The sequence below is a fragment of the Haliaeetus albicilla genome, chromosome 12 (assembly GCF_947461875.1).
Source record: "Haliaeetus albicilla chromosome 12, bHalAlb1.1, whole genome shotgun sequence".
Taxonomy (NCBI): Eukaryota; Metazoa; Chordata; class Aves; order Accipitriformes; family Accipitridae; genus Haliaeetus; species Haliaeetus albicilla.
In genome coordinates this window covers 25,802,339-25,825,630 of record NC_091494.1, presented here as the reverse complement: position 1 = coordinate 25,825,630, position 23,292 = coordinate 25,802,339, and the positions used below count along the sequence as shown (strand labels likewise).

At 43.6% G+C, this 23,292-nt stretch overlaps 1 protein-coding gene across 6 annotated transcripts in view; it reads left to right on the top strand.

Moving 5' to 3' along the window:
* Window positions 1–22,959, top strand: part of DPP8 (dipeptidyl peptidase 8) — a 32,110-nt gene extending 9,151 nt beyond the window's left edge. For 5 of the 6 annotated variants that reach the window (XM_069798593.1, XM_069798595.1, XM_069798594.1 and 2 more), the window contains exons 6-20: window positions 201–311; window positions 691–819; window positions 2,831–2,892; window positions 3,940–4,040; window positions 5,162–5,339; window positions 6,675–6,834; window positions 8,321–8,400; window positions 10,434–10,586; window positions 11,233–11,368; window positions 12,165–12,310; window positions 13,171–13,317; window positions 14,099–14,251; window positions 16,882–17,024; window positions 17,755–17,866; window positions 18,477–22,959. In XM_069798593.1, coding sequence (XP_069654694.1) covers window positions 201–311; window positions 691–819; window positions 2,831–2,892; window positions 3,940–4,040; window positions 5,162–5,339; window positions 6,675–6,834; window positions 8,321–8,400; window positions 10,434–10,586; window positions 11,233–11,368; window positions 12,165–12,310; window positions 13,171–13,317; window positions 14,099–14,251; window positions 16,882–17,024; window positions 17,755–17,866; window positions 18,477–18,599 — 1,934 coding nt within the window. In that variant the 3' untranslated portion in view covers window positions 18,600–22,959. The remainder of the gene's footprint in view (window positions 1–200; window positions 312–690; window positions 820–2,830; window positions 2,893–3,939; window positions 4,041–5,161; window positions 5,340–6,674; window positions 6,835–8,320; window positions 8,401–10,433; window positions 10,587–11,232; window positions 11,369–12,164; window positions 12,311–13,170; window positions 13,318–14,098; window positions 14,252–16,881; window positions 17,025–17,754; window positions 17,867–18,476) is intronic. The other variant, XR_011327151.1, reaches the window with a different exon arrangement.
* Window positions 22,960–23,292: the final 333 nt, after the last annotated feature.

Here is a 23,292-nt window from a genome sequence, read left to right as displayed (position 1 = left end):
GCCATGTCAGAGAGGGTTAGATCCTTCCTAAATAAATGAACAGAGCAGGGGGGAAGCAGAAGACACAAATCTGCTGAGAAGTCAGATTTGTTATCGTGTAATTGTTCCCAAGGGGTGAACTTGGGCCATGTTTGGGATAATACAGAACTGGTTTCATTCTGCAGTACATCATGAACTAAATCTTTTGTGTCTTTTTTTAGAACTGGACAATGTTGAGGAGGATCCAAAATCTGCTGGTGTGGCTACTTTTGTGCTGCAGGAGGAGTTTGATAGATACACTGGCTACTGGTGGAGCCCAAAGGCACAGCCAAGTAAGTGTGGTGGATCCAGTGTGTCTGACAGGCATAGGTAGTGGCCCCTCTGCGGTGCTGTCCAGTGCAGTGTTACTTTTTTCTGTTACTTGTTTTTATGCAAGATAGGAACCTTATAGCTCCTCTTGAACTGTCTACAGCAGCAGGCAAGTTACAGTGGCCTTGTGAGCACGTTATGGGGGGAAGAGACATTCCTTCTCACAACAGTGGTAGGAGTTGTAAGAGTCTCAGAGTGTTTTGCTAAATGAAACACAAATCAGAGACTTTGTTGGATTTTTCTTTATCCTTTCAACCTGCTTGTGGTCCTGAGACAATATTGATGCCTGCAATAACCAATAATGAGAACTGTTCTGACCAGCAAATGTTAATTCATTTACAGCACTGAATGGGGGTAAAGTTCTTCGAATTCTTTATGAAGAAAATGATGAGTCAGAGGTGGAAATTATTCATGTCACATCGCCCATGCTGGAGACAAGAAAAACAGATTCCTTCCGGTACCCCAAAACTGGTGAGACCCTGATACCTTACATCTCTTTTTCTGTGAGACACGTTATTCCATGTGCCTGACAGCAGTGACTCTCCTAGCCTAGAGCAGGGGGTTGTTGGAGAGGTGTTGAATAGTCTTTGAATTGGTGTTCAGGTGGTGGAAATGTGTTTGGGGAAACTGCTGCTGTGGGGGTTAGGTTAGTCACTGGTGACTGTGCTGATACTCCAGCCATGTGGTTACTAAGAGCTCTGAGTCTGGGTGTCTCAGGAGTTGGTGGAAACTCTATCTGATTGTCACTACTTTGGAGCTGCTGTCTCAGATCCTGGCAGATCTGAGTTGTTGAGGAGTTGATTCTCATTACAGCCCTGTGTCTCTGAGGAAATAGCTGCAGATTTGTGGCCTTTTGCTTTTTTGGGAGGGCTTCTGTTTAGCTGCTGGCAGTGCCCTGGTAGTTCAAGTTCTGAAGGACTCTGGTTTCCATGATTGCTCTTGGACTTTGAACAACAAACTCAGCATGCTTACAGCCTACCAGGAAAACTCCCTGTTGTCATATTTTCAAACAGTAAATGATCTGGAGGCTTCAACAGTAAAGGAGTGAGGGCAGGCTTGAAGCATATTAAGTGGAGTGCCATTGGAAGCAGGGAAGCAGGACTTAAGCAGACCTGCTGGGAGCTGATTCACTGGCATGTGTCAGATGTATGGGGCAAATTTGACAGTCTGACCCTTGTTCTTCTGAGATATCCTTGCTATTACAGCAGGGCACATTGCTCACAGAGAACAGTGGTTCACTCTCCTCACTCCTGAAATCTTTATTTTTTTGGCGAAATATCTTCTGTTTGGCTGACCTTCCCAAACTGCAGAATTCATTCAGATCTTGCAGGTTCCCTGATCCACTGGGAAAAGTTTTCTGCTTATGATCCTGATTTACTACTTGGTTCAAGGAGGAAGAAAGGCTCAGTGTTAGCCTAGGAAGTGAGAGATGACTCCTTGTGTTTTTTCAGCGCTTGTGTACACCCAGATTTCTGAGGGTATTTTGTCATAGCTTTGTTCAATGCTAAGTTTCAGCAGTTTAGGAAAATGAGCCAATCAAAGCCCAAATCCCTTTAAATAAAACAACTAGGTTTTAGTCTCTGGGCCTTAGTTTCCAGCCTGAGCTGCAGGGACAATAGCCCTTTTCTGTGGGTCGTTATGAGGGCAAAGCTTGAGGTAGTGTAGAAAATTCTTCCCAGGGAGAAGGTAAGTGCTTAAATAGGCCAGCACTGTGGCTGAGGGCAAGTCATTTCACCTCAGTGCATCAGGTTTTGTGTATAAAACAGGTTGATGAAGCGGGAGTACTTCACAGCAGCGTTGACAATATTCAGAGTATGTGGAATTTGCCACATGTGTCATCTTGTGGATCAACTGGCAGCGGCTTTATTCTTTATAGTCCCTCTTTTCTTGCTGTGGAGCAAGTCCCAGCATTTAGCACTGCAAGTTGTACGGCAGGATGAGTTGCTGCTTTGTGCAGGCTTTGTGTAAAGAGTTAACTTTAGATTTTCAGTGTTCAACACAAATACATAGCTTTGTTATCTTAACTGCACTAGTCATGGCAATAGGTTTTTAAGAGTGAGTTGCTCTAATACTCAAAGATGCTTTTTAGCACTGGATCGCTTTTTATGCATGACCTCAAGAATAACAGCCAAACAGTAAACCAAAGCTTGCTTTGCTATCCTGATCACTCCTGAGCATTGCTTCCAACTAGTATGTGCATTCTTTGACTGTGGGACAGAAGACTGCCTGTTATAGTAGCATGGCTCTTGATCAGATCTGTTTGCAGGATTACATTCACTGAGTTTGCCTCATGTTTGCAGTCTTTTTTTCCCTGCCTTGTTCTTTGCTGTCTCACACATGCAAGTAGGCTATTTGATCAAAGAGCATTCTGCTGTTTGCCTTTTCCAGTTCTGTATGAATAACTCCACAATAATCCACAGTTCAAGTCTGCCCTCTTGGAAGCAAACAATTGGTGCCTGACTGCTAACATCTGTTTTTATAGGTACAGCAAATCCAAAGGTCACTTTCAAGATATCTGAAGTGACAATCAATGCGGAAGGCAGAGTAAGTTCTATGTTCTGCTTGTTTTCCAAATACAATTTTTGTGATTCTTTTTTGGTAAAATTCATTTTCCAGTTCAGTACAAATAAACTTTCTTGGTTGTGATAGCTTAATGGCTTCTCTGGAGGCAATGCACTTGGCTCATTCCTATGTAGATACTTGGTGTCTGTGTATGCAGCAGTATTTCTCAAGGCTGGGCTTTCCTTCCCCACCACTGGTTTATGAACTCAGCTGCAGAGCAGAGTATTTTAGGTGTGGATGGTTAGACCTCCTTATGTGACAGATCTCTTGATTGGCTGCAGATACTGGGAAAATTTGATTGCAAAGACAATGTATCACCTTACAAAAGCATGAACATATCGAAGGAGATGAACTTTGGTTTTGCCCTGGGATTTTTTAACAGGTGCAGAAATTTCCATAGCCCATTCCAAGATCTTCGGACAGTTGAGAAATTAATCTTACTAGGCAGATACAGTAACAGCCATACATTACTGGGATCCTCTCTACTCTTGAGCTACTTCAGCCATCAACAGTCACCTACCTGCTGGGATAGTGACGCTGACGTCAGCCAGCAAAGGCAGGGAAAGCTCTCATGACCCTTTGGGTACCACTGTGGCTTGTTCCCACTCCCAGCAGGGACAGACTGCAGAATTGCATATCATGAATCAGAACCACGTTGATAACTGGATGTCATGCAGGATGTTCAAAATCTACTGATGAAAACACCTTACAAAATAGCTCGGTACAAATCACTTCCCCTTTACATGGGGAAACTGAGTGTTCAATGACTGGTCTGAGACGAGTGGTGGATTTGTGAGCAGCATCCAGATTTCTCAAGTCCCAGCCCTGCCTGTGCTGGTAGTGTGCAGCTCTCCTACTATGCTGGTGTCTGGCTACAGAAAGGCTTGAATCCCCTGTGTTGCAAAGGCTGAACAATCTAAATTGCATGAGCTGCACAGAAGAAGTCTTCTGTGTCCAGACTCTCATCGTGCATGAAAACTGGTTGTGGGGGTTCATCTCAGTGTCACTGAATTGCTGCTTTGTCAACAGATTGCAGATGTTGTGGATAAAGAGCTAGTTCAGCCGTTCGAGATCCTCTTTGAAGGAGTAGAGTACATTGCTAGAGCTGGGTGGACGCCAGAAGGAAAATAGTGCGTATGTTAATCCTGTCTCTGCTTAGAGGGTTTGGGGCAATACAGTTAGAAGCAGAATGTAGTGGTCTCTGTCGTCTTCAAGCTTAAGCCTGCTTTTATTTTTACATTTCTACGAACTTGTTTGTGCAAGGAGGACAATTTTTCCAAAACCAAACCAGAGTTCTCCTTGTCTCTTTCTCTGGTACCTGGCCCTATTGCTTTGGTATTGGGCACTCACAGCCTTTGATGTATGTGTCCTCTCAGCATCCCTGTGAGAGAGAGTGCAGTGCTATTGTCCCCATTTTACAGATGGGGAACTGAAGCCCAGAGAGGCTAAGTGACTTGCCATGGTCACACAGGAAGTCTGTGGCTGAGGAGAGAAATGAGCCCAGGTCCCCCAGGCCCTAGGCTAGCGCCCTAACCAGTGGACCATCCTTCCTGACCAGACTTACTGATCAGAAAACCTGCTGTAAGTGCTACTTACATTTGCATGTCATTTTTAACCCTGTAGATGATGTAGTACAGTGTTTCTAACTCACCAGAAGCTTCTCCAGAATTGCACTTCTCCAGTTCTTGAATCTAAAGATGGCTTTCACCTTTTTAATTCCACCCCACCCCCCCAAAATGTGGAAGAAATGCAGGGACACATTTGCTACATTATCTTGCTTTTTGCAGGATTGTTGTTAGAGCTACATGCAAAGCCATCATAAGTATGGCAGGGTCTGCTGCCAGTCCATTTAGGTGCCAGTATTATTCTCTGCCAGGTATAGATTTAAAACAGTATTTTCACAAGTATCCTGAAATTTCAATTGAAATTTTTCCACTTAAATATTCCCTCTGATTTTTCTTTTCTCTTTCTCCCTTAAAGCACAATTCCAATCTGGGAGAATAGAATTAATTAAACTTTTGAACCCGCAGTGCTTATGCAATATTGAAATGAAGTGAAATAGGTTCTTGTATTATGGAAGAGATTTGTTTATGTGGGTGAAATTTTACCTGTGGCTTTGGGCTTAATCTGTAATTGAACATTCTTGACTCCCTCAAAATGCCTAGTGCTAATGAGTGTCTGCTGAGATTTTCAGACCTGTCTAATACTCATAGTTGCATATTATTTTCTCTAATATCTGTCTTCTCAACAGCATCTGGTCCATCTTACTGGATCGCTCCCAAACTCGACTTCAGATAGTCTTGATCCCTCCTGCATTATTCATCCCCACAGAAGATGATGCAATGGAAAGACAGAAACTTGTCGATGCCGTACCAGATTCTGTTACACCTTTCATTATTTATGAAGAAACAACAGACATCTGGATAAATGTAAGAATTTGAATTTCAGCCTTCTCTGACAGTTTGTTGTTCAAGACCCTTTTTGTAGCACTTGAGCAACATTGGTGTTACTGTGCTGCCTAGGAGAGTATTCCCATTGTGCAAGTTCTGTGCATATGCTGTGCTTCCTGCTGTAAAAAACAGTATGTAGAGAACAGAGAGATTTTGGATTTGAAAGCAGAGCTGCTTTGCTTGAGGCTGCATAGTGGTCAGACAGAGCTAGGAGCAGAGCTGAGGGCTCTGGCGTTCCAGGGCAGCCCCTTGCCCACAGTGTTATGCAGACACCCTCTGGCTTCTTGGTGCCAGTTGTTCACCAAGAGCAGTGCCAGCAGATGAAGTATTCTTCAGCCAACAAAGATGTATGTAGTTGATACTGGGTGAACAAGTCCCAAGAGTCTGCTAACAGTCACTGAAATCACCACTCCTTAACTACATATGGTCTGGTGAAATAGATCCGTGTGTAATGTTCTCAGAGGTGTGCTGTAGGGCCTGTGCTGTGAGACCAGACACCGGTGTGCTAGGCTAATGCTGTAAAAATGAGTGTTGTTCACACTTCAGCAGATAAAGATTGATGTCTCTAAAATGACATCCCATTGGAGGTGTGCAAGAGTGCAGGAAGGTCTGGGAACATCAGTCGCTGACAGGTAGTTGGATCTTTCGGCAGAGAACATTTGCACAAAGCCTTCCAGTGAATGGTCCCTATGCAGCGAGTGCTCTCTATGATACTGTGTTTACTCCTTATTAGTAGTGTGCATGGTTTCAGGATGGTGCAGTGAGTTGTCCTTTCTCCCTTATTTTTACTGTCTGGAGTGGGTTTTCACTGGCAGCTCATACTGTGCAGATAAATGCTCCCGAGTCCCTCAAAAGATTGTCCCTTGAAGCAAGAGTTGGCATCTTCATGAGTGGGAAGATGATGTCAGCTCATCTTTCTTTAAATAACCCTTCATTTTTGGGCTTCTAGACAGCACTGGACAGAGGAGGCCACTGAACTCTGGCTTCTTTGGGTGGCTCTCATATGCTGTCTGCACAGCTGGACCAACCTCTGTATCTAAGCTAGAAAAGCAGGTGCAGAAAAACTTAATTAATTCATTAGCTAGAATTCAGAGTTAGACTAGCAAAAAGCCTGGAGCTGTGCAGCATATGTGGCTACTGTCTGCAGACACCCCCTGACTCATGAGCATAACTGGTTCTCCCAGTAATGGACAGTGCTGCAGCCTGCTAGTGTAAACTGTTTTGTCTGTGTTGAGCAGTAAGAGGAACCTATTATGTGTGACTTCAGTGCCAAAGTCCTGCTGATAACAATGATCCAATGCTCTGTCTCCACAGATCCATGATATCTTTTATGTTTTCCCTCAAACCCATGAAGATGAGATAGAGTTCATTTTTGCCTCTGAGTGTAAAACAGGATTCCGGCACCTATACAAAGTCATCTCAGTTTTGAAGGAGAGCAAGTATAAACGGTCGTGTGGAGGCCTCCCTGCTCCAAGTAAGTGAAATTATTCTTTTGCTTTAATTGGGCATTTGCTGCCAACTAGTGAAGAAATAAATGTCCTTCTAGGTGGCAGGAATTACTGTCTTATTGGAAACTCCTGCTGTTGTCCAGGAAAGCACTTCACCGAACAGTGATTCCTCTTGAAATTGTACAGGGGTTATTCTGTATTCAACATGCCTTAGTTTTAACCCTGATTCTTCCTCATGGACTAGAGGGAATAGTTTCAAGAAATCAGATGGGAAACAAGCTCCCTGTAATACTGTGAAATGCACTTAGTTGGCTTTTCCTTGTCAATGTTGGGACTGTATGTGTGCTGACTTTGCCAGAGGTTAATCATTATAGTAATAACATGGCTACCTCTGATGTAAAGGGTCTATTATATCTAATAGATGCACATTGGTTCAGGACTTGATTTTGCAAGTAAAACCAACATAGTCCTCGTCAGCCTTTACAAGCAGGTTGGTAGCAGAGAGGCTGACAAAGAGCATGGTTTGAACACACTGTAAAAAGGTCCATAGAGGGCCTCCCTGTCTGAGTGGGCCCACGTGTTAGTCCCCTTAAAATGAACATGTGTGCTTGGCAGCAAAACCTATGATATGACAACTATTCAGAGAATTCCTCTCTGCTCTTAAAAACAATCATGGGATTGCTGTATAGACAGAGATGTTAGCAGGAGAAAATTACTGGCAGCTGTTGCAAATAGAAATGCAGGAAGAGTCATTTCAATCAAAAAAATTCAAGGACCATGTGATTCTGAGCTGCAGTCGAAGTTTGGTCTTGCTCAGATGCATGATATAGCTGTGTGCAAAGCTCCCAGAGTGGTTTTTCCACAGCATGTATTCTTTAATTTACAGTTTCATGCTGTGATACTTAGTTTATTTGGCGTGTGTTGAAGGCACTTACTGAACTCTGCATGCACAAAAAGTACACCTAATTTTACCAGAGGTCCTAGTTTCATGCAGCTTGGTTTTGGTGGGGGTTTTTTTGCACAAAGTATTATATCCTGGGTTGATCAGATTTCTCTGAATGCATCCAACTTCTTTTTCTTGCTAAATCTCCCTAATTCTAAGGGGAATTAAGCCATCTTATAAAAGCAGAGTTGTTCCCCACCCTGTTGCAAAATTCTGCATTTTTGACACCTGAGATTTCCTTTGCACACCCATTTTTTCAGTATAAAACATCTATTTCTGTGCAAGTGACAGAATACTTAAAAAAAAAAAAAAAAAAAAAGGACAAGCAAGCTGTCCAGGCCTCAGGTTGAATCCTGTGAATCTTTTAACATAAATGTCACAGAATGTCAAATAGTACCAGCCCTAAAATTTTTCTGGGGAGCTGGCAGAGGCATGGGTCTTCTGCAAAAGCAGGTTGCTCTGGGGTTTAGTCTAGTGAAAAAGCTTGGAAGGAAGAAGTATTATTGTGACCATGTGTTTTGTAAGATGTAAAAGTGTAAAATCTCTGTTTGTGTGTTGGTTATTTGCAGGTGACTTCAAGTGCCCCATCAAAGAGGAGATAGCGATTACCAGTGGAGAATGGGAAGTGCTTGGCAGACATGGATCCAATGTAAGTCTCTGCTCTTGCTGCATGGATATCCTGCAAGCAATGCACACAGGGAGATGGTCTCTGGGGCCTCACAAATCAGTACATGTTGCATTAGTGAGGCTCTGCTCCTTGAGAAGAGTGGACCTTGCCACTACCTGGTATTGAGCTTGAGCATGTGTATCATGTGGGGTTTTTTTGGTCTACAGTGTGCTTTTATCCTTCTGATATGCTATTCTGGACTAGAGGTTCTGATTTTGTCAGTGCGGGAAAGCAACACAGGCAATATTAGTTGGCTTTCTTTTCCTGCATGTTCCTGTGTGGATCCTTGTCAACAAGGAATTTTCCCCACTAAGTTCAAGGCTTAAAGAGGAGGAGAAGGGAGCAAAAATACTGTGAGGCAGCAGTGAGGAAATTCCACATGTTCTGTGAGCAGCAAGATGTCACGATGGTGTCCAACTGCTGTTCTGGAATCAAGAGATACTTGTTAGAGGGATCAGCATAAATCCACTAGCCCTGTCTCTTTTTAGCCAGAATACACAGTTTTTATGTTCCATGTAGCCTGTGAGCTTGCACAAGGAGGGAGGGAATGCTCCCCATACTGCTGCTCATCTGTCTCTGAGCTGGATGAATCCTTTGATCATTTGAATCAAACAGCAGTTCAAGGAGACTGTTTTGACTGGTTTGGACTTCATAAAGGTCTTTGAAATCCTTCCTAAATGGTAATTAGAAATGGGGTTAGGGAATGAAGTGTGCAAGTTGACCTGCATTTGAATCTGTTCTGCTGCCTGCTCAAAAAGAAGGGACAACTGAGGAATATTTAACATGGCAGTGGTTTACAGTCAGCTGCTGCCTTGATTTCCTTCTGGGGTGGTTTATATCATATGTGATTTGGGAAAGGGTCTGAAGAGTGGGGAGATGACAAAGAATGGGGGACAGAGTTACTTGAGGGACAGGATGCCATCCAGAGGGACCTGGACAAGCTTGAGAAGTTGGCCCGTGTGAACCTCATGAGGTTCAACAAGGCCAAGTGCAAGGTCCTGCACCTGGATCAGGGCAACCCCTGGTATCAATACAGACTGGGGGATGAAGGGATTCAGAGCCACCCTGCTGAGAAGGACTTGGGGGGTACTGGTGAATGAAAAGCTGGGCATGAGCCAACAATGTGCACTTGCAGCCCGGAAAGCCAACTGTACCATGGGCTGCATCAAAAGAAGCATGGCCAGCAGGTTGAGGGAGGGGATTCTGCCCCTCTACTCTGCTCTGGTGAGACCCCACCTGGAGCATTGCATCCAGCTCTGGAGTGCTCAGCGCAGGAAGGACATGGACCTGTTGGAGCAGGTCCAGAGGAGGACCACAAAAATGATCAGAGGGATGGAGCATCTCTCCTTTGAGGACAGGCTGAGAGAGTTGGGGTTGTTTAGCCTGGAGAAGAGAAGGCTCCGGGGAGACCTTATTGCAGCCTTTCAGTACTTAAAGGGGGCTTATAAGAAAGGTGGGGACAGACTTTTCAGCAGGGTCTGTAGCGATAGGACAAGGGGTAATGGATTTAAACTAAAAGAGGGTAGTTTTAGACTAGATATAAGGAAGAAATTTTTAACAATGAGGGTGGTGAAACACTGGGACAGGTTGTCCAGAGAGGTGGTAGATGCCCCATCCCTGGAAACATTCGAGGTCAGGTTGGATGGAGCTCTGAGCAACCTGATCTAGTTGAAGATATCCTTGCTCATTGCAGGGGGATTGCACTAGACGACCTTTAAAGGTCCCTTCCCACCCAAACCATTCTATGATTCTATTTAGCATAGCAAACAATAGTGGAGACTGGGAAGAGTAAAGGGCCTGCATGAGAGAGCTGAGCAACAAGGTGTGAAGTGCAAATCGTAACTTGACAGAGTTGTGGACAGTAAGAACAGTCATTTGGCTTTTTCCTTGCAGATTGTTGGGCTATAACTCAGCTTCATGGATGTGGGATGGGGGGGAGACTTGGAGGTGGTGGAACTGGGTATTGTTTTGGCAAGAAACAATATTGAGGGAATGTGTTATTTTGGTTTTGACAGATCTATGTTGATGAAGCCAAAAAACTGGTGTACTTTCAAGGCACAAAAGACTCACCCTTAGAGCATCACTTGTATGTTGTTAACTACGAGAATCCTGGAGAAGTAAAGCGGCTGACAGAATGTGGTTACTCTCATGCCTGCTGTGTCAGCCAGGTACTGTTTGCCTGTGAGGCCCTGTACCAGCAGGGCTGGCTGAGTGTGCTGTGGCTTATTGCCAGTCTTGTCCTTCATCAATCAGCAGACAAGGCTGTATTTAAATATAACAAAAGTAGATTTTACACTGTGCTGTGCGCTTCTATATGTTGTACAGTGAGTGCGTAAACCCACCCTGGAAACCGGATTTGACCTCCCAGTTCGGTTGCTCTTCTACTCATCTCAGGCAAAAGAAGCCAGGATGAATTGTTTGAAACTGTTTGAGCCTGGCTGTTTTTGCCTGAACTAGGCTACAGAGCAATCACCAGAGGAGATGAGCCTGTGGCAGCGTTGGGTGGGGTTCCAGGCATCTGAGGCAGTAGCCTGTTCAGCTGGGAATGCTTTACCCAGAAGAGGATGTGTGACAAGGTCCTTATGCTACTGTTGGTTTTGCAGGTGTATTTTTGGCTTTGGAGCATTAATGACTGAGTCTTGCTAAGGACTGTAGCTTCTCAGAGTCTATCTGTTGTTATCAAAAGACCTCAGACTTCCTGGTTTAATTTTGTCCATAAAGATCTTCTGCAAGATCTAAATGCAGAAAAAAATGATCACTTTTCCTTGTGCCTCCACACTGAGGAGTTCCAAGATAATGGTTTTTTCTCCCTAGGATTGTGACATGTTCATCAGCAAGTACAGTAATCAGAAGAACCCACACTGTGTGTCACTTTACCGGCTGACAGGACCTGAAGATGGTGCAGCTCATAGGACAAAGGAATTCTGGGCTACCATTTTAGATTCAGCAGGTAATGGCATGGATAAGGAACTAGAAAAGGACAACCAGGATCACAGAATGAAAGATATTCCAGAATATGCTTGCTTGAGATTTGCTGTTGTGGGTGACTAGACTTGTCTCTGAAACTCGTGCTTACGTGAGTTGTTCTTGGACGTACCTCAGTGATATTTTCAGTTTAGCAGTGAATGGGTATAAACTGGCCATGAAGGATTTAGAGTGAAAACTACTAAGTGCTGCTGCCAGAGCCAGCAGAAGCTGTAGAAAGCCAGTTTTAGCATCAGGGGAGGCATTTAAGTGCAGTCATTTACTCTGTGCTATATGCCTGCTAATGAGCATATATAATGCTTCTGGGCCTCTGGGGAGGGACATACACCCCTTAAATAGTTGTGTGCTGCTTCTTACTCATGTCTTTCTGGGACAGCTCTTGGGCTTATATTTTTCCATTTTGTTTCTGTTCCGTTTCATCTCTCCTTCCCTAAGGCATACTCTGCCCTATGCTTTCCATGTATTAATGCAGTGAGTCCTAAGTGGTGTTAGGAAGGGATGGGATACTTGTAATGGCTGTGTCAGTGTCGAAGAGTTACTACTGTTCACAGGAGAGCAGGGCTGGGAATGCGATAGGCCTGAGAAAGCTCTCCTAGGGCTGGGGCATTCCCAGTCTCTGCCTGGTCCCAGCCACATCCCCTGGAAAGTATGGGAGAGCTCCTTTGGGATTGCAGTGAGATTGGTGATGGGGCAGGGCTGGAGCAGAGCTGCATTATTCATCTATTCCCTGTTAAGCCAGTCTCTGTTCCCTCCTGTGGCAGGCCCTCTTCCTGATTACATTCCCCCAGAAGTGTTCTCCTTTGAGAGCTCCACGGGGTTTACGCTCTATGGGATGATGTACAAACCTCACAATCTGCAACCTGGAAAGAAGTACCCCACTGTGCTTTTCATCTATGGAGGTCCTCAGGTGAGTGCAGCATGTTGGTGAGTTGTGGGGTGGGCTAGCCTGGATCACTCCACTGCTCTCCTGTATAAACAGTTCCTGCTCCATGCTGAGGACAGCATACAGTGTTTTGCCTGTTTGGTGAGTAGCTGCTTGGCCGAAGGTGCTGTAAGCAGTCATGATTTCCAGGTCATGGATCGAGGGACTGCCGCCTGTCTGAGAACAGGTATGGAGCAGTAGAGCTGGAACTGGGAGAAAGGGGAGTGCAGATAGTCCCTGTTCTATCTCCCTCTCCTCTGTAGAGGCTCCTGTTCTTTGTTTCCACATCCCCCATGTGCATGTGAAGGGAGCTCTCTGTTAGCGCTGACCATTACCAGTGTGTGCTTAGAAGAGCTTGCTCCCCAGTCATCCTCCCACTGATGAATAGAAGGTAAGCCTCTTAGCCCTGCTTTGGTTCCCCCAACTCTTCTGTGCCCTGCTGCCGTCCAAGGCAGCTGGAGTGAGACTTGGTGAAGGGAAGGATTTTCTCCTGGGAAAGAATAGAGTGGAGAGCAGAGCTGCAGGCTCGGGGTTGGGTTGTGCAGTCTGCAGCCACCCCTCTTGCTCCATGCCCATTGGTGCTGCAGTGGAGCTCAGTTCAGCTCTTCATATCTGTGGGACAGAATGGCTTGTTACTGGAGGAAGAGAGTTTGTTTCATAGCAGACCACAAGCAGGGAGAGGGAATCCTGCAGCAGGGAGTAGGGATCTTGAAAACTTTACATCATAAAAATGTGCAAAACATTTAAAGGAAGGTAAATATAAATAAAATCTGAAATTGGATTAAGAGGTGACCTCTGGATTCTGTTACATATGTGGTGGTGTCATTGCTGTTCTTCTATTACAGGTACAGCTAGTGAACAATCGGTTTAAAGGAATCAAGTATTTCCGTTTGAACACTTTGGCCTCTTTAGGCTATGTTGTTGTTGTCATTGACAACAGGGGGTCCTGCCACCGGGGGCTGAAGTTTGAAGGGGCCTTTAAATACAAAATGGTAAGTGGAGCTGAGTCTGGATCTTTGTTTTCAACCAGAGACAGGTTTGAATCCCGGTGTTATCTGAGCTGAACCACTGATTTGGCTCAGATGCCCAGCATTGCCTGTGTGATGCTGCCTAGGTTTAGGAAGGGAACTGTGAATAGCTTAGCAGTGTGGATTTGAGGGAGGAAAGACAGTCAGTGTGGGAAAGATACAATGTCAGGGTTTGAGGTTGTGAACCAAATCCAGCTTGGCAGGCGTAATGCAAGGTGGTTCATAAGTGGTCTCTGACTCCCACCAGAAATGCTTTGCTGCTCAGATGAAGTAGGAGAGTTTCATTCACAGTGTGGGTTACTATTTCAGGCAGTTCCTGTGTCAGGCTGGAGAGGTTGAGCATGTTTGGCTGTGTGTACAGGCAGGGACGGCCTGTGCCAGGCTCTGCTGGCTTTACAGTGTAGCTCTCCATGTATTGGGAATGGCATTTTCATGCACAGAGCTAGAATGCAGCCTTGCTTTTGTAACAGCAAAAAGTGAAAACACTGAAAAATCCTACTTGTCACCAAGCAAGGAGACTAGTGAAGAAAAGGATAGTTAAGAGGTGGGTTAGCACGTATTTATTGTCTTATGGGGAAAGGGGTCATCTTTCTGTAACATGCCTAGCACAGTGGAGTGCTGGTGTGTGGTTGGGTGCTGCACAAACAGAAGCAGCAAAGATCTGAAGGTGGCTACCTTTGGAAATCCTGAAAATGTAACTTTGGTCTGGAACTAACAAAACTTACCTTTTTCTCTCCTCTCCCAGGGACAAATAGAAATTGATGACCAGGTGGAAGGGCTGCAGTATTTAGCATCCCAGTATGACTTCATTGATTTGGATCGTGTTGGCATTCATGGCTGGTCCTATGGAGGCTACCTCTCTCTTATGGCTTTAATGCAGAGGTCAGATATTTTCAGGGTATGTTCATACATTGAGTACTTATTCTGGCGGTGCAGACAGAATTTTTCCCTTAATCATGTAACCTCCCATGGGTGTTCACAGCACAAAGACTTCGGAGCTTGCTCTAGACAAATGAGGACATAGTGCTCTGGCTGTTCTCTTCAAGACTCTTCTGTTTGGGAGACTTAGAGAAGCTGCTTTTCTAGCAAGCAGTTCTTCTACAGTATTTCTAATTAGGCTTCCTGGCTTTGGCTATTTTTTTGATACTTCACAGACAACAGGTCTGAAAATCTATTCACTCTTTAAGGCTAGTGCCTGCTAACAAACCACAGTACCTCTTAAAACCAGCAATCAGTGGATATTGCAAGAACAGTTACAAGTTGTTGTGTGACCTTGGGTTGTCTCCTCAGTTCTCTCCACTTGTGTTTCTGTATGAAGCATGGGGATGACACACTTTTCCTCTGTAAGCCTGTTGTCACTGTTAGGCTCTGAGAGGTATCTGGGACTGGTATTCCCATTGAGTCTGTACTGGTACAGCTATGGGATTCAGCTTTTCAGAGACAGTGATACCAGTACAGCCCAAATAGTTAATACTAACAGAGATGCCTCAAATCGGAAAATTGCATTTGTGCAATTAAGTGCTGCTCTTTCCTACTTCTCCATGCAAATTTACAGCTTTTCTCCCCAGGAGAGTGTGGTGGGTCTTATTTGAGTGTAACCACCCCAAAGAGCATGGTGTGGCTGCACCATCATTGTGCTTGCTTCCCGCAGCTCCAAATGAGCCAGACATAATCTCAATCTGATGTGAAGGTGTGGTGTTGTCCATGAGGCTTCCTGCATTAAGCAAGCAGAGTGCTTTTGGGCAGAACACACTTGTCATCCAAGAAGCCTGGCATGTAAGAGGAGTGTGGGGCTGTTTAGATAGGCCAGTTTTACTGGAATATCTGAGAGTCTGTTGTGGTGAGCTGGGATGAGGAGGAAAAACTGTTTAGCCCATTCAGTTGAGCACAGAAGGATATTCCCTCTCTGGAACTGTCAGAGTTTTAAACCATTGCACTGTTGAGCGTGCAATAACTTAACTGTGCTGGTGTAGCTATACCAATCTCGGGTCACCTATGCTGAAGGTACCTGTTGTGGTTTAACCCCAGCCAGCAACTAAGAACCATGCAGCTGCTTGCTCACTCCACGCGCACCAAGTGGGGTGGGGGAGAGAATCGGGGAAAAAAAAAAGTAAAACTCGTGGCTTGAGATAAGAACAGTTTAATAGAACAGAAAGGAAGAAACTAATAATGATAATAATAATAATAAAATTACAATAATAATAACAAAATGATTGGAATATATAAGTGATGCACAATGCAATTGCTCACCACCTGCCAACCGGTGATTCCCCCCAGCCCCACTCCCCCCAGTTTATATACTGGGCATGATGTCACATGGTATGGAATACACCTCTGGCCAATTTGGGTCAGGTGTCCTGGCTGTGCATGAGAAGCTGAAAAATCCTTGACTTAGTCTAAACACTATTTAGCAACAGTTGAAAACATCAGTGTGTTATCAACATTCTTCTCATACTGAACCCAAAACATAGCACTATACCAGCTCCTAGGAAGACAGTTAACTCTATCCTAGCTGAAACCAGGACAATACCTTACATAGTCTCAGCTGTTGCCCACTTTGTGTCAGCTGAGCTCTTTGTGCTGTGAACCAACTAAGGGAAGTGATCCTGCTGAAAAATGACACCTCCTTCTCTTCCTCCTCCCCTCTTTCTTGCCCTGGGAGAATAGTTTCTTTGCAGACTGATGTATTCCCAGATCAAATTGCCCATGCTGCTTCATAGTAGTGTGTTCTGAAGCATCCAGGAGGGCAACCTGGGGATGGGGAGAGGTACTGAAAAGAGGTTTGTGTGTTTTCATTACTTTAGACCACTACAATAAGTGGCCAGACTGCTGTTGGGTAAGTCTCAAAGGAGAGATGTGGTAAGAGCTGGATATTGCTCTGGGGATGTGTTTTGTTCTTTGTGGCTGCTCTTGCTTTGTCTAAGACAAACCTGAATATTCCTGGGAGGCTTAATAATTACTTTTCTCAAGTCCTTAAGGATTGTTAGATTTTTGCTTTTAAAAATACCTGCATTGCAAAGGGGGTTTTGGTGGGTTTGTTTTGGTTTTTTTTTCCTCATTGGTCTTTTTTTCACAAGCCTCTCTGGAAGCTGGTGGTAGCTATGCAAGGTAGTGTGCTGAGTCCTAGGGAGCTATTGATTCCAGTTTCTGTTAGACATTCAAATGAACAATGATTTTGCAACCCAGAAGCAGAGTACTCTGCATTTGGGACAAAATCCACTTCCCTCAGCAGGCCTTGCAGGTGATATGTTTAGTGTTGCTTCTGATTTGTCTGTAGGACTTTCCTAGTTTTCAGCAGCTGCCTTGTTTTCAGCACATGTAGGTCGTAGCTGAACTGTGCTGATATGTATGAACTGTGGGAGGGAGAGTGAGGATTGCTTTTCTTTTTCCACTGCAGGCTGTGGATTGTAAACTTAGCAGTGTGTTTTGGGCAATTATAGTTGCTGTGGGAGGGAGGGATGTCCCCAAATCAGAGGGGCAGGTATTGTCATTCCCCTCCTGATGCTGAGAGCCCTGTTGAATTTGCAGGTTGCCATTGCCGGAGCACCTGTCACGCTGTGGATTTTCTATGACACTGGTTACACAGAGCGCTACATGGGCCACCCGGATCACAATGAGCAGGGGTATTACCTAGGTTCAGTGGCAATGCAAGCTGAGAAGTTTCCTTCTGAGTAAGTTTGGTTCTGGCTCTTATCTTCTACTTTTCCTGCCATGAAAGTTCAAGCCCCACGGACACGTTTTTATCTCCCTGTTCTTGGCAATTGAATTCTGGAATTGCAAATGCTAGTATTAAATAATAATTTATAAAGAAGACCAAACCCCAGCACTAATAAACTTAATACTTGGATGAACATTTGCATAATTACAGGCCATTGCATGTAATCCCTTTTATACTGGCTGTAATTAAAGACTACCTTTTATGTCTAAAGAAATGACAAACATATCTTCCATTATGATTAGCACTTTAGAGCCACATTAAGCTAGGCAAAAATTAGTTGATCAGGATGCTTTCTGCATATCCTAAGGCTGCATCAGCACACAGTTGTCTGTGGAGCAGGCTGAGACCATGGGCTTTCTTGCCAAAGAGCTGAAAATGGGCAGTGATTCTGAGCAAGTGTTAAGCTGTTGTATTGTCCAAGCTAGGAAGTGCTTCTGAGAATAACAAAGATACACAGATAAAAGGCCTGACCATGATGTGCAGATTCAGGAAGAACTTTTAGAGGAACAAAGAATAGGTTTGAGAGACACATCCATCCAGAACAATTTACAGTAGTGAAATCACTGTCTTCAATGCAAATATTTTTTTCTATTGAGTGTTTTTGAATGGATGTGTGTGGACTGTGAAATGACTGGCAGGTTCTGGGATGCTGTCTAGAAATGTTTGTCTTTTCCTTTTCTCAGACCAAACCGTTTGCTGCTGCTACATGGATTCTTGGATGAGAATGTTCACTTTGCACACACTAGTATTTTGCTCAGCTTTTTAGTGAGAGCTGGGAAACCGTATGACTTACAGGTAAGGCCAGAACCAGGATGTAAAGGTAATGTGTCTGTCTTTGATTGAGTAGTCCAAAATTGGAACTTGTAACATGGCTGTGCTGGGCCGCTTGGAATTCTAGGATAAAACTGTAGTATTTGAGCCTAACTTTTTTTTTTTAAAAGGAAGATTTTATGAGTAAACAAAAAAAAAAAATCAGGCAAATGCTCAGTTAAGAGCAGTTAAGGCTGCTCCCAAGGAGATCTGCAGCTTGGAGGCAGTACAGCAGTTTTTGTGCAGTGTGGAACAGGGTTATATATTTAATTAAACCCTGCTGGTTCTGTGTAGATGTAGCCCAGGTATCCCATACCATGCTGCAGAACTGGGAGCATGCTGATTTACGTGATGGCTCTGGACAGGATCTGCCTCTGTGCAGCCAGGCTGATCACCTCCAGCACAGCACTAGCTGGATTAGAGGGTGCAGTGGGTTGTCTCTGGGTTCAGGCAATGGAGGATGGGGTGTATTAGCTCAGGTGCAGAGTTAATGCAGGGAGATTCCATGAAGATTTTGAATGTGGGTCTGTGGAGCGGTTTAAATGTTGGTGCCTGCAACTTTTGTGGATACTTATGACTTTATTTTATATTTTAGATCTACCCTCAGGAGAGACACAGTATAAGGGTACCTGAGTCGGGAGAGCACTATGAACTCCATCTACTGTATTACCTGCAAGAGAATCTGGGCTCTCATATTGCTGCTCTGAAGGCAATGTGACTGACCTCTACAGAACTCTGCTCCACTGGCTGCTTTACCGAACGAGGAGATGTAGGAAACTAGAAAAAATAGAAAGGAACATTGCATTTTGGTGCCTGCCACATGTACACACACACACAGACACTTTTTAAAATTTGGTGCCATACAGGAAATTAAAGTACGGTGACCTAATAACTTTAAAGCTTAAGATGTAAATAAAATCAAATGTCTGTGGTATAATGCAGTACCATGGGTGTTCTCTTGGGGGAGGAGCTGAAACTGAAAATAACGTACTTCTACAGCACCAGATCTTCACTTTTTAAAAGCATTATGACATAACTGATGTATTTTTACAGTATGTTCCTTGGTATCTTATTACATAATACTGGGTAATTTACTCACTATGCAGCGAGAGTTTACCCAAGTGGTTACGAGTTGTATTACATTTTAAATGCTATCGTACAGCTTTTATGCTTCATGAAAGGGATGTGTCACTCCTTAGAAGCTGGTCACAAGTTAGCCACATCACCTGTCTATATGTTAATTGTTTTTTTAAGAAGAAAGACTTTTAAGCTGCCCCCTAAAGAACTTAAATTTTGGATTCAGTTCAGTTGATACCAGGTTCTTTTCAATGATTTCTTCTCTCCCCAGCATAATCATACTTTTTTTTTCTTTTCCTTTCAGCAACTTGAGATCCTATCCTGATTGTATTTGATTTCAGTGGGGAAGCAGAATGATATTTTGCTGTGATATGGGCATAACAATCTTTTATTCTGAGATGCAAACCAACTTAAGTCAAAGAGCTGAAACTCTGTAAATTTTAAAACAAGCTTAGAAGTGCAGCCCATTTCTCATTGACATTTTACCCTGATGTTCATTCTTGAGCTGGTTTTGCAATACTGTTTTCTTACAGTCACATCAGCATGATAGAGGTATATGCATCCTGTTAAGATTTTAAAATTCAGTACTCTAATTCAAAGGTCTGCAGAGGACTTGGTGAGGAGACACCTTACGAACACTATATGTGAGGCAATATGAACTGTTTCATTGAATTTCCTGCTTTCTTTGAGGGACTATTTCCCAGGCTTGTACTCTGTTCAGTCCTCCATTCCTGCGTCCTTTCTAGCACTGCTGTGTAACATGATTATGATGCTGTATTTGAGAAGCCCCCTTCTGTAGAGCTTAAGGTAACCCCGCTAAGCCTAAAGGGTATGTGATCCCAGTTGTGTTTTTGCTAGTGAGGTTTGAACTAAGCAGCAGGCTTGGCTAAAAAGCATCGTAAGTGTGTGAAGTCACTTTTAACTTGCAACAGGTCATTTAAGATTGAAATCCATAGCAAAATGATTCTCTTTAATCCAGGAAATTCTCCCCTTGGGGCTTGCCTCTGAGACTCCTATAAGTTTTAATGGTTTTCTTAGAAACCTAAGAACTTCCTTTTCTTTCTGTTTTGGTGCTAGGGAGCAGCAGAACATGATTTTCTTTTCATCTTCTAAAAATCTGGAATCACTCTCAGTGTTTACGCTCTTAGTACTCCACATGTTGTAACCTTGTATTTTCCTTGCTTTTGTACTGTTCAGCTTGATCCTGAAACGCCACAATTTAACACCATCTGGCTGTATTGTATCAAACTGCATTGGTTTTCAGTTAGGCTGCTGGTGATATGCACCAGAGCTATCAGAGCTGGTGCAGTTACACGGTTGTAAAATGTGAGGGTGAGAACAGGATCTGGTTTTTGGGTTACACAAAAGATAGCCAAAGCAAACAGGCATGCAGTAAATGCAAATCTCCTCTGAAGTGGAGATGTTTGGTTTGGGCTGTTTTCTGGTTTTCAGATCACAGTGATTATAAGTGGATCGGTTCAGATACCATTAGCAAGTCAATAACAGGCTTACAGTTTTATTTTGGGAAGGGTATGGCAGGGAAGGAGCCCAGCTCCTATGTCTTCTCTTAGTAATTAATTGTTGTGACTGAAGCGAATGCAGCATCCCTGTGGAGTGTGCTATAGGCAGTATTGAGAGATGGATAAGTGTGCTGACGCATTTGAACAACACGGCAGTGAGTAGAGACAAGTATAAGCTGTTGCTATGGAATTCCATTGTGTTCCTTGCATGTTTATGCTGTATTATATATACATATATCTATATCTGTTCATATATACATATATGTATAAAATTACACGTGGATAGTACCACCTTTTCCAAGGTTGTTTATATTTTGTTCAGTATTAAATTAACTTGGTTTTGGGGGTGTTTTTGTTCCTTTTCTAGAGGTGATTACCCTTGAATGTAAATGTATATGATTTTTAAGATGAAATCGATCCTTTTGTTCAAAAAACAGAACAAAAATGGCCTTCATCAAACAGTGCTTTTTTGGGAACTGAAGAACTAAATGTTATGCAAGTAAACCAAGCTAGGTTTTGATTTAGCACAGGATGTGATTTGTAAGTGCTGACAAAACTTTTTAATAATGCATCCTTCCATTGTTTTAAACACATATATCGAAAAGCTATTAAAGTACAATGTACTGTAAGTACTCTTGTTTTGCAATGTAAATTATGTATTTCTTTCCTACATTTTTTTTTTTTATTTTTGCAGTAGTTAAGCACTTTAAGACCCCCATGCTCTCTTATCCTGTGGAAATGCTGGGAGGATTTACCATCAGAGTTTTGTAGTTCTTGCAAAAGATGCCTGCTTGTAGGTGAAGGTGTGAGAGATGCCTTATATGAGGTCTGATCCAGCCCTACCCAGTCAAGGACTAAATTCCCAGTGACAAGGGAAGAAGGGCAAAGCCCATTGCTATTGAGACTGCAGAGGTAGGAAGGTGTTAGTGCTGAAGACTGTTGCATCAGGTTTTTTGGGGGGAGCAGTAGTCCTGCACCTTGTGTGGCGAAGTGTTGGTCCAGCACTGGACCAGAGCTGGCATGGAGAGTGGTGGCTTTGCCCTGCTCTGTGCTGCTGGAGTCAGCTGCTCCAGGATGAGGTTGTACCTTATAGTCCAGGAGATGGTATTGCCACTCAAGAAGAGGTTTCCAGCCTGTCTGCAATTTGGGATTATACTTTGTCACTTCCTGCGGGTTAAAAAATTGTCTTGTTTAATGTGAGTTTTAAGTAGAACTAGTGAGATCTGATGGGAGCATATGCAAGGGAGGTTGTGGAGCAAAAACATTTGAGGAGGAACCACCCCTGTGACTCCCAAACCAGACCTTGGTATGTCCCTTTGGAGGAACTTCTGCCTTCAGCAGAGGTCTCCTCTGTGCCCAGCAGGACACCTGCTCTGAGCAGGAGCAGGATTGAGCCTTCATTGCATGGTGGAAATGACTTGCACAGGTGTCTTTGAGATGAATGTTTTAATTTCATATATTTTTAAAAATATATGTGAAATATGGGGATCTGAGCGATGAGACACTGAAGTTGTTGAGCGTTGATGCCAGCAGTTTCTTTTTGTGGTTGTTTCTGATGAAAGCATGTTCTTTCTCCCCATTTTAAGGCAGCTTCCAGTAATTTCTCTGGAGTGTGCAATGTGCAAAGCTGTTGGGTTTCACTCTTTGCATTGGTGTTGCACACCCTACCCCACCCCTTTGTTTTCAGTTATCTCCTTTTATTCAGAACAAAGTAGTATTAGTATCTACCCAGAACTGCTTGATTTTTATAAACTCATTTAACTTGTTAATGAAATAATGAGTTCAAAGCACCAAGTAAAGGTTTGAAAACCAACTATTATATTAGAATGGAAAATGCGTTCCCTACTTACTAGTGCCATTTGGGAATAGGCTATGGAAATACTTTCTGAGCGGGATGGTGTAGTAATGCTTTAACCCTGGAGCACCGTACGTCAGAGCCTGTGTGGTGAATTACAGAGAACTCACAAACTCTGAGCCTGGGGGTCCCAACCCTTAGTCCCTACCAGGAAGAGTGGGTTGTGTTTCTGCTGTGTGTGTCTGTGTGTAAGGCAGGCTGTTTTGCTGCTGGTGTGATGCTTAACTTTTGACGAGGCAATAATAGAGTATAAATAAATGAAATAATCAGCCAGATTAGGACACTGCCTTGAACTGCCTGTTTACTTGAGTACCAGAACCCTGTAAAGACTTTTTGTGCACCCCTCACGGTTCTCCGGGCCACTCCTTTGGAAGGGGAAGGGACATCTTCATGCGGTTTTTACTTGGATGTTCTGCACAGTAGAAGTTCAGGTGTTTAATTTTAGAACATGAAGTGCCTGCTGTTTGCATTAACAAAATTGCATGTTTCACTTCAGTGAGTTTATTGGTCTCCCTCCCTCCCCCACCTTTCTAGCTACATGGCTTTTAATCATGTAAAGTGGAGACATTAGTTTTGCTGCGTTTTATTACAAAACCTTTGTTGCAATAAAGATGCTGCTAAATAAATTGAATTAAATGGTTTTTTTTCTGCCCTCTTTTCAACTGTCTCTCATCTTGATTTAGTAGAGTTTGTGTGTAATTAAATCTCTTCCCTCACAGTGCTGTGGAAAGCAGCAATGATGAAAAATGTGCACGTGCGTTTTATGTATGTGTTGGGTGTTTAGCAAAAGCATCTGTGATTTTTCCTGTCCCTTGTGGTTAGGTAGATTGATACAAACGGGAAGATCAGGCTATTTGCTTGGCATAACTACGTTCCCCCTCTTCAACGTTTCCGTGTAAATGCTGTTAGCGGCCCTCGGCAGCCACCAGCCGGAGCTGTCGCACCAGGTACGGCACATC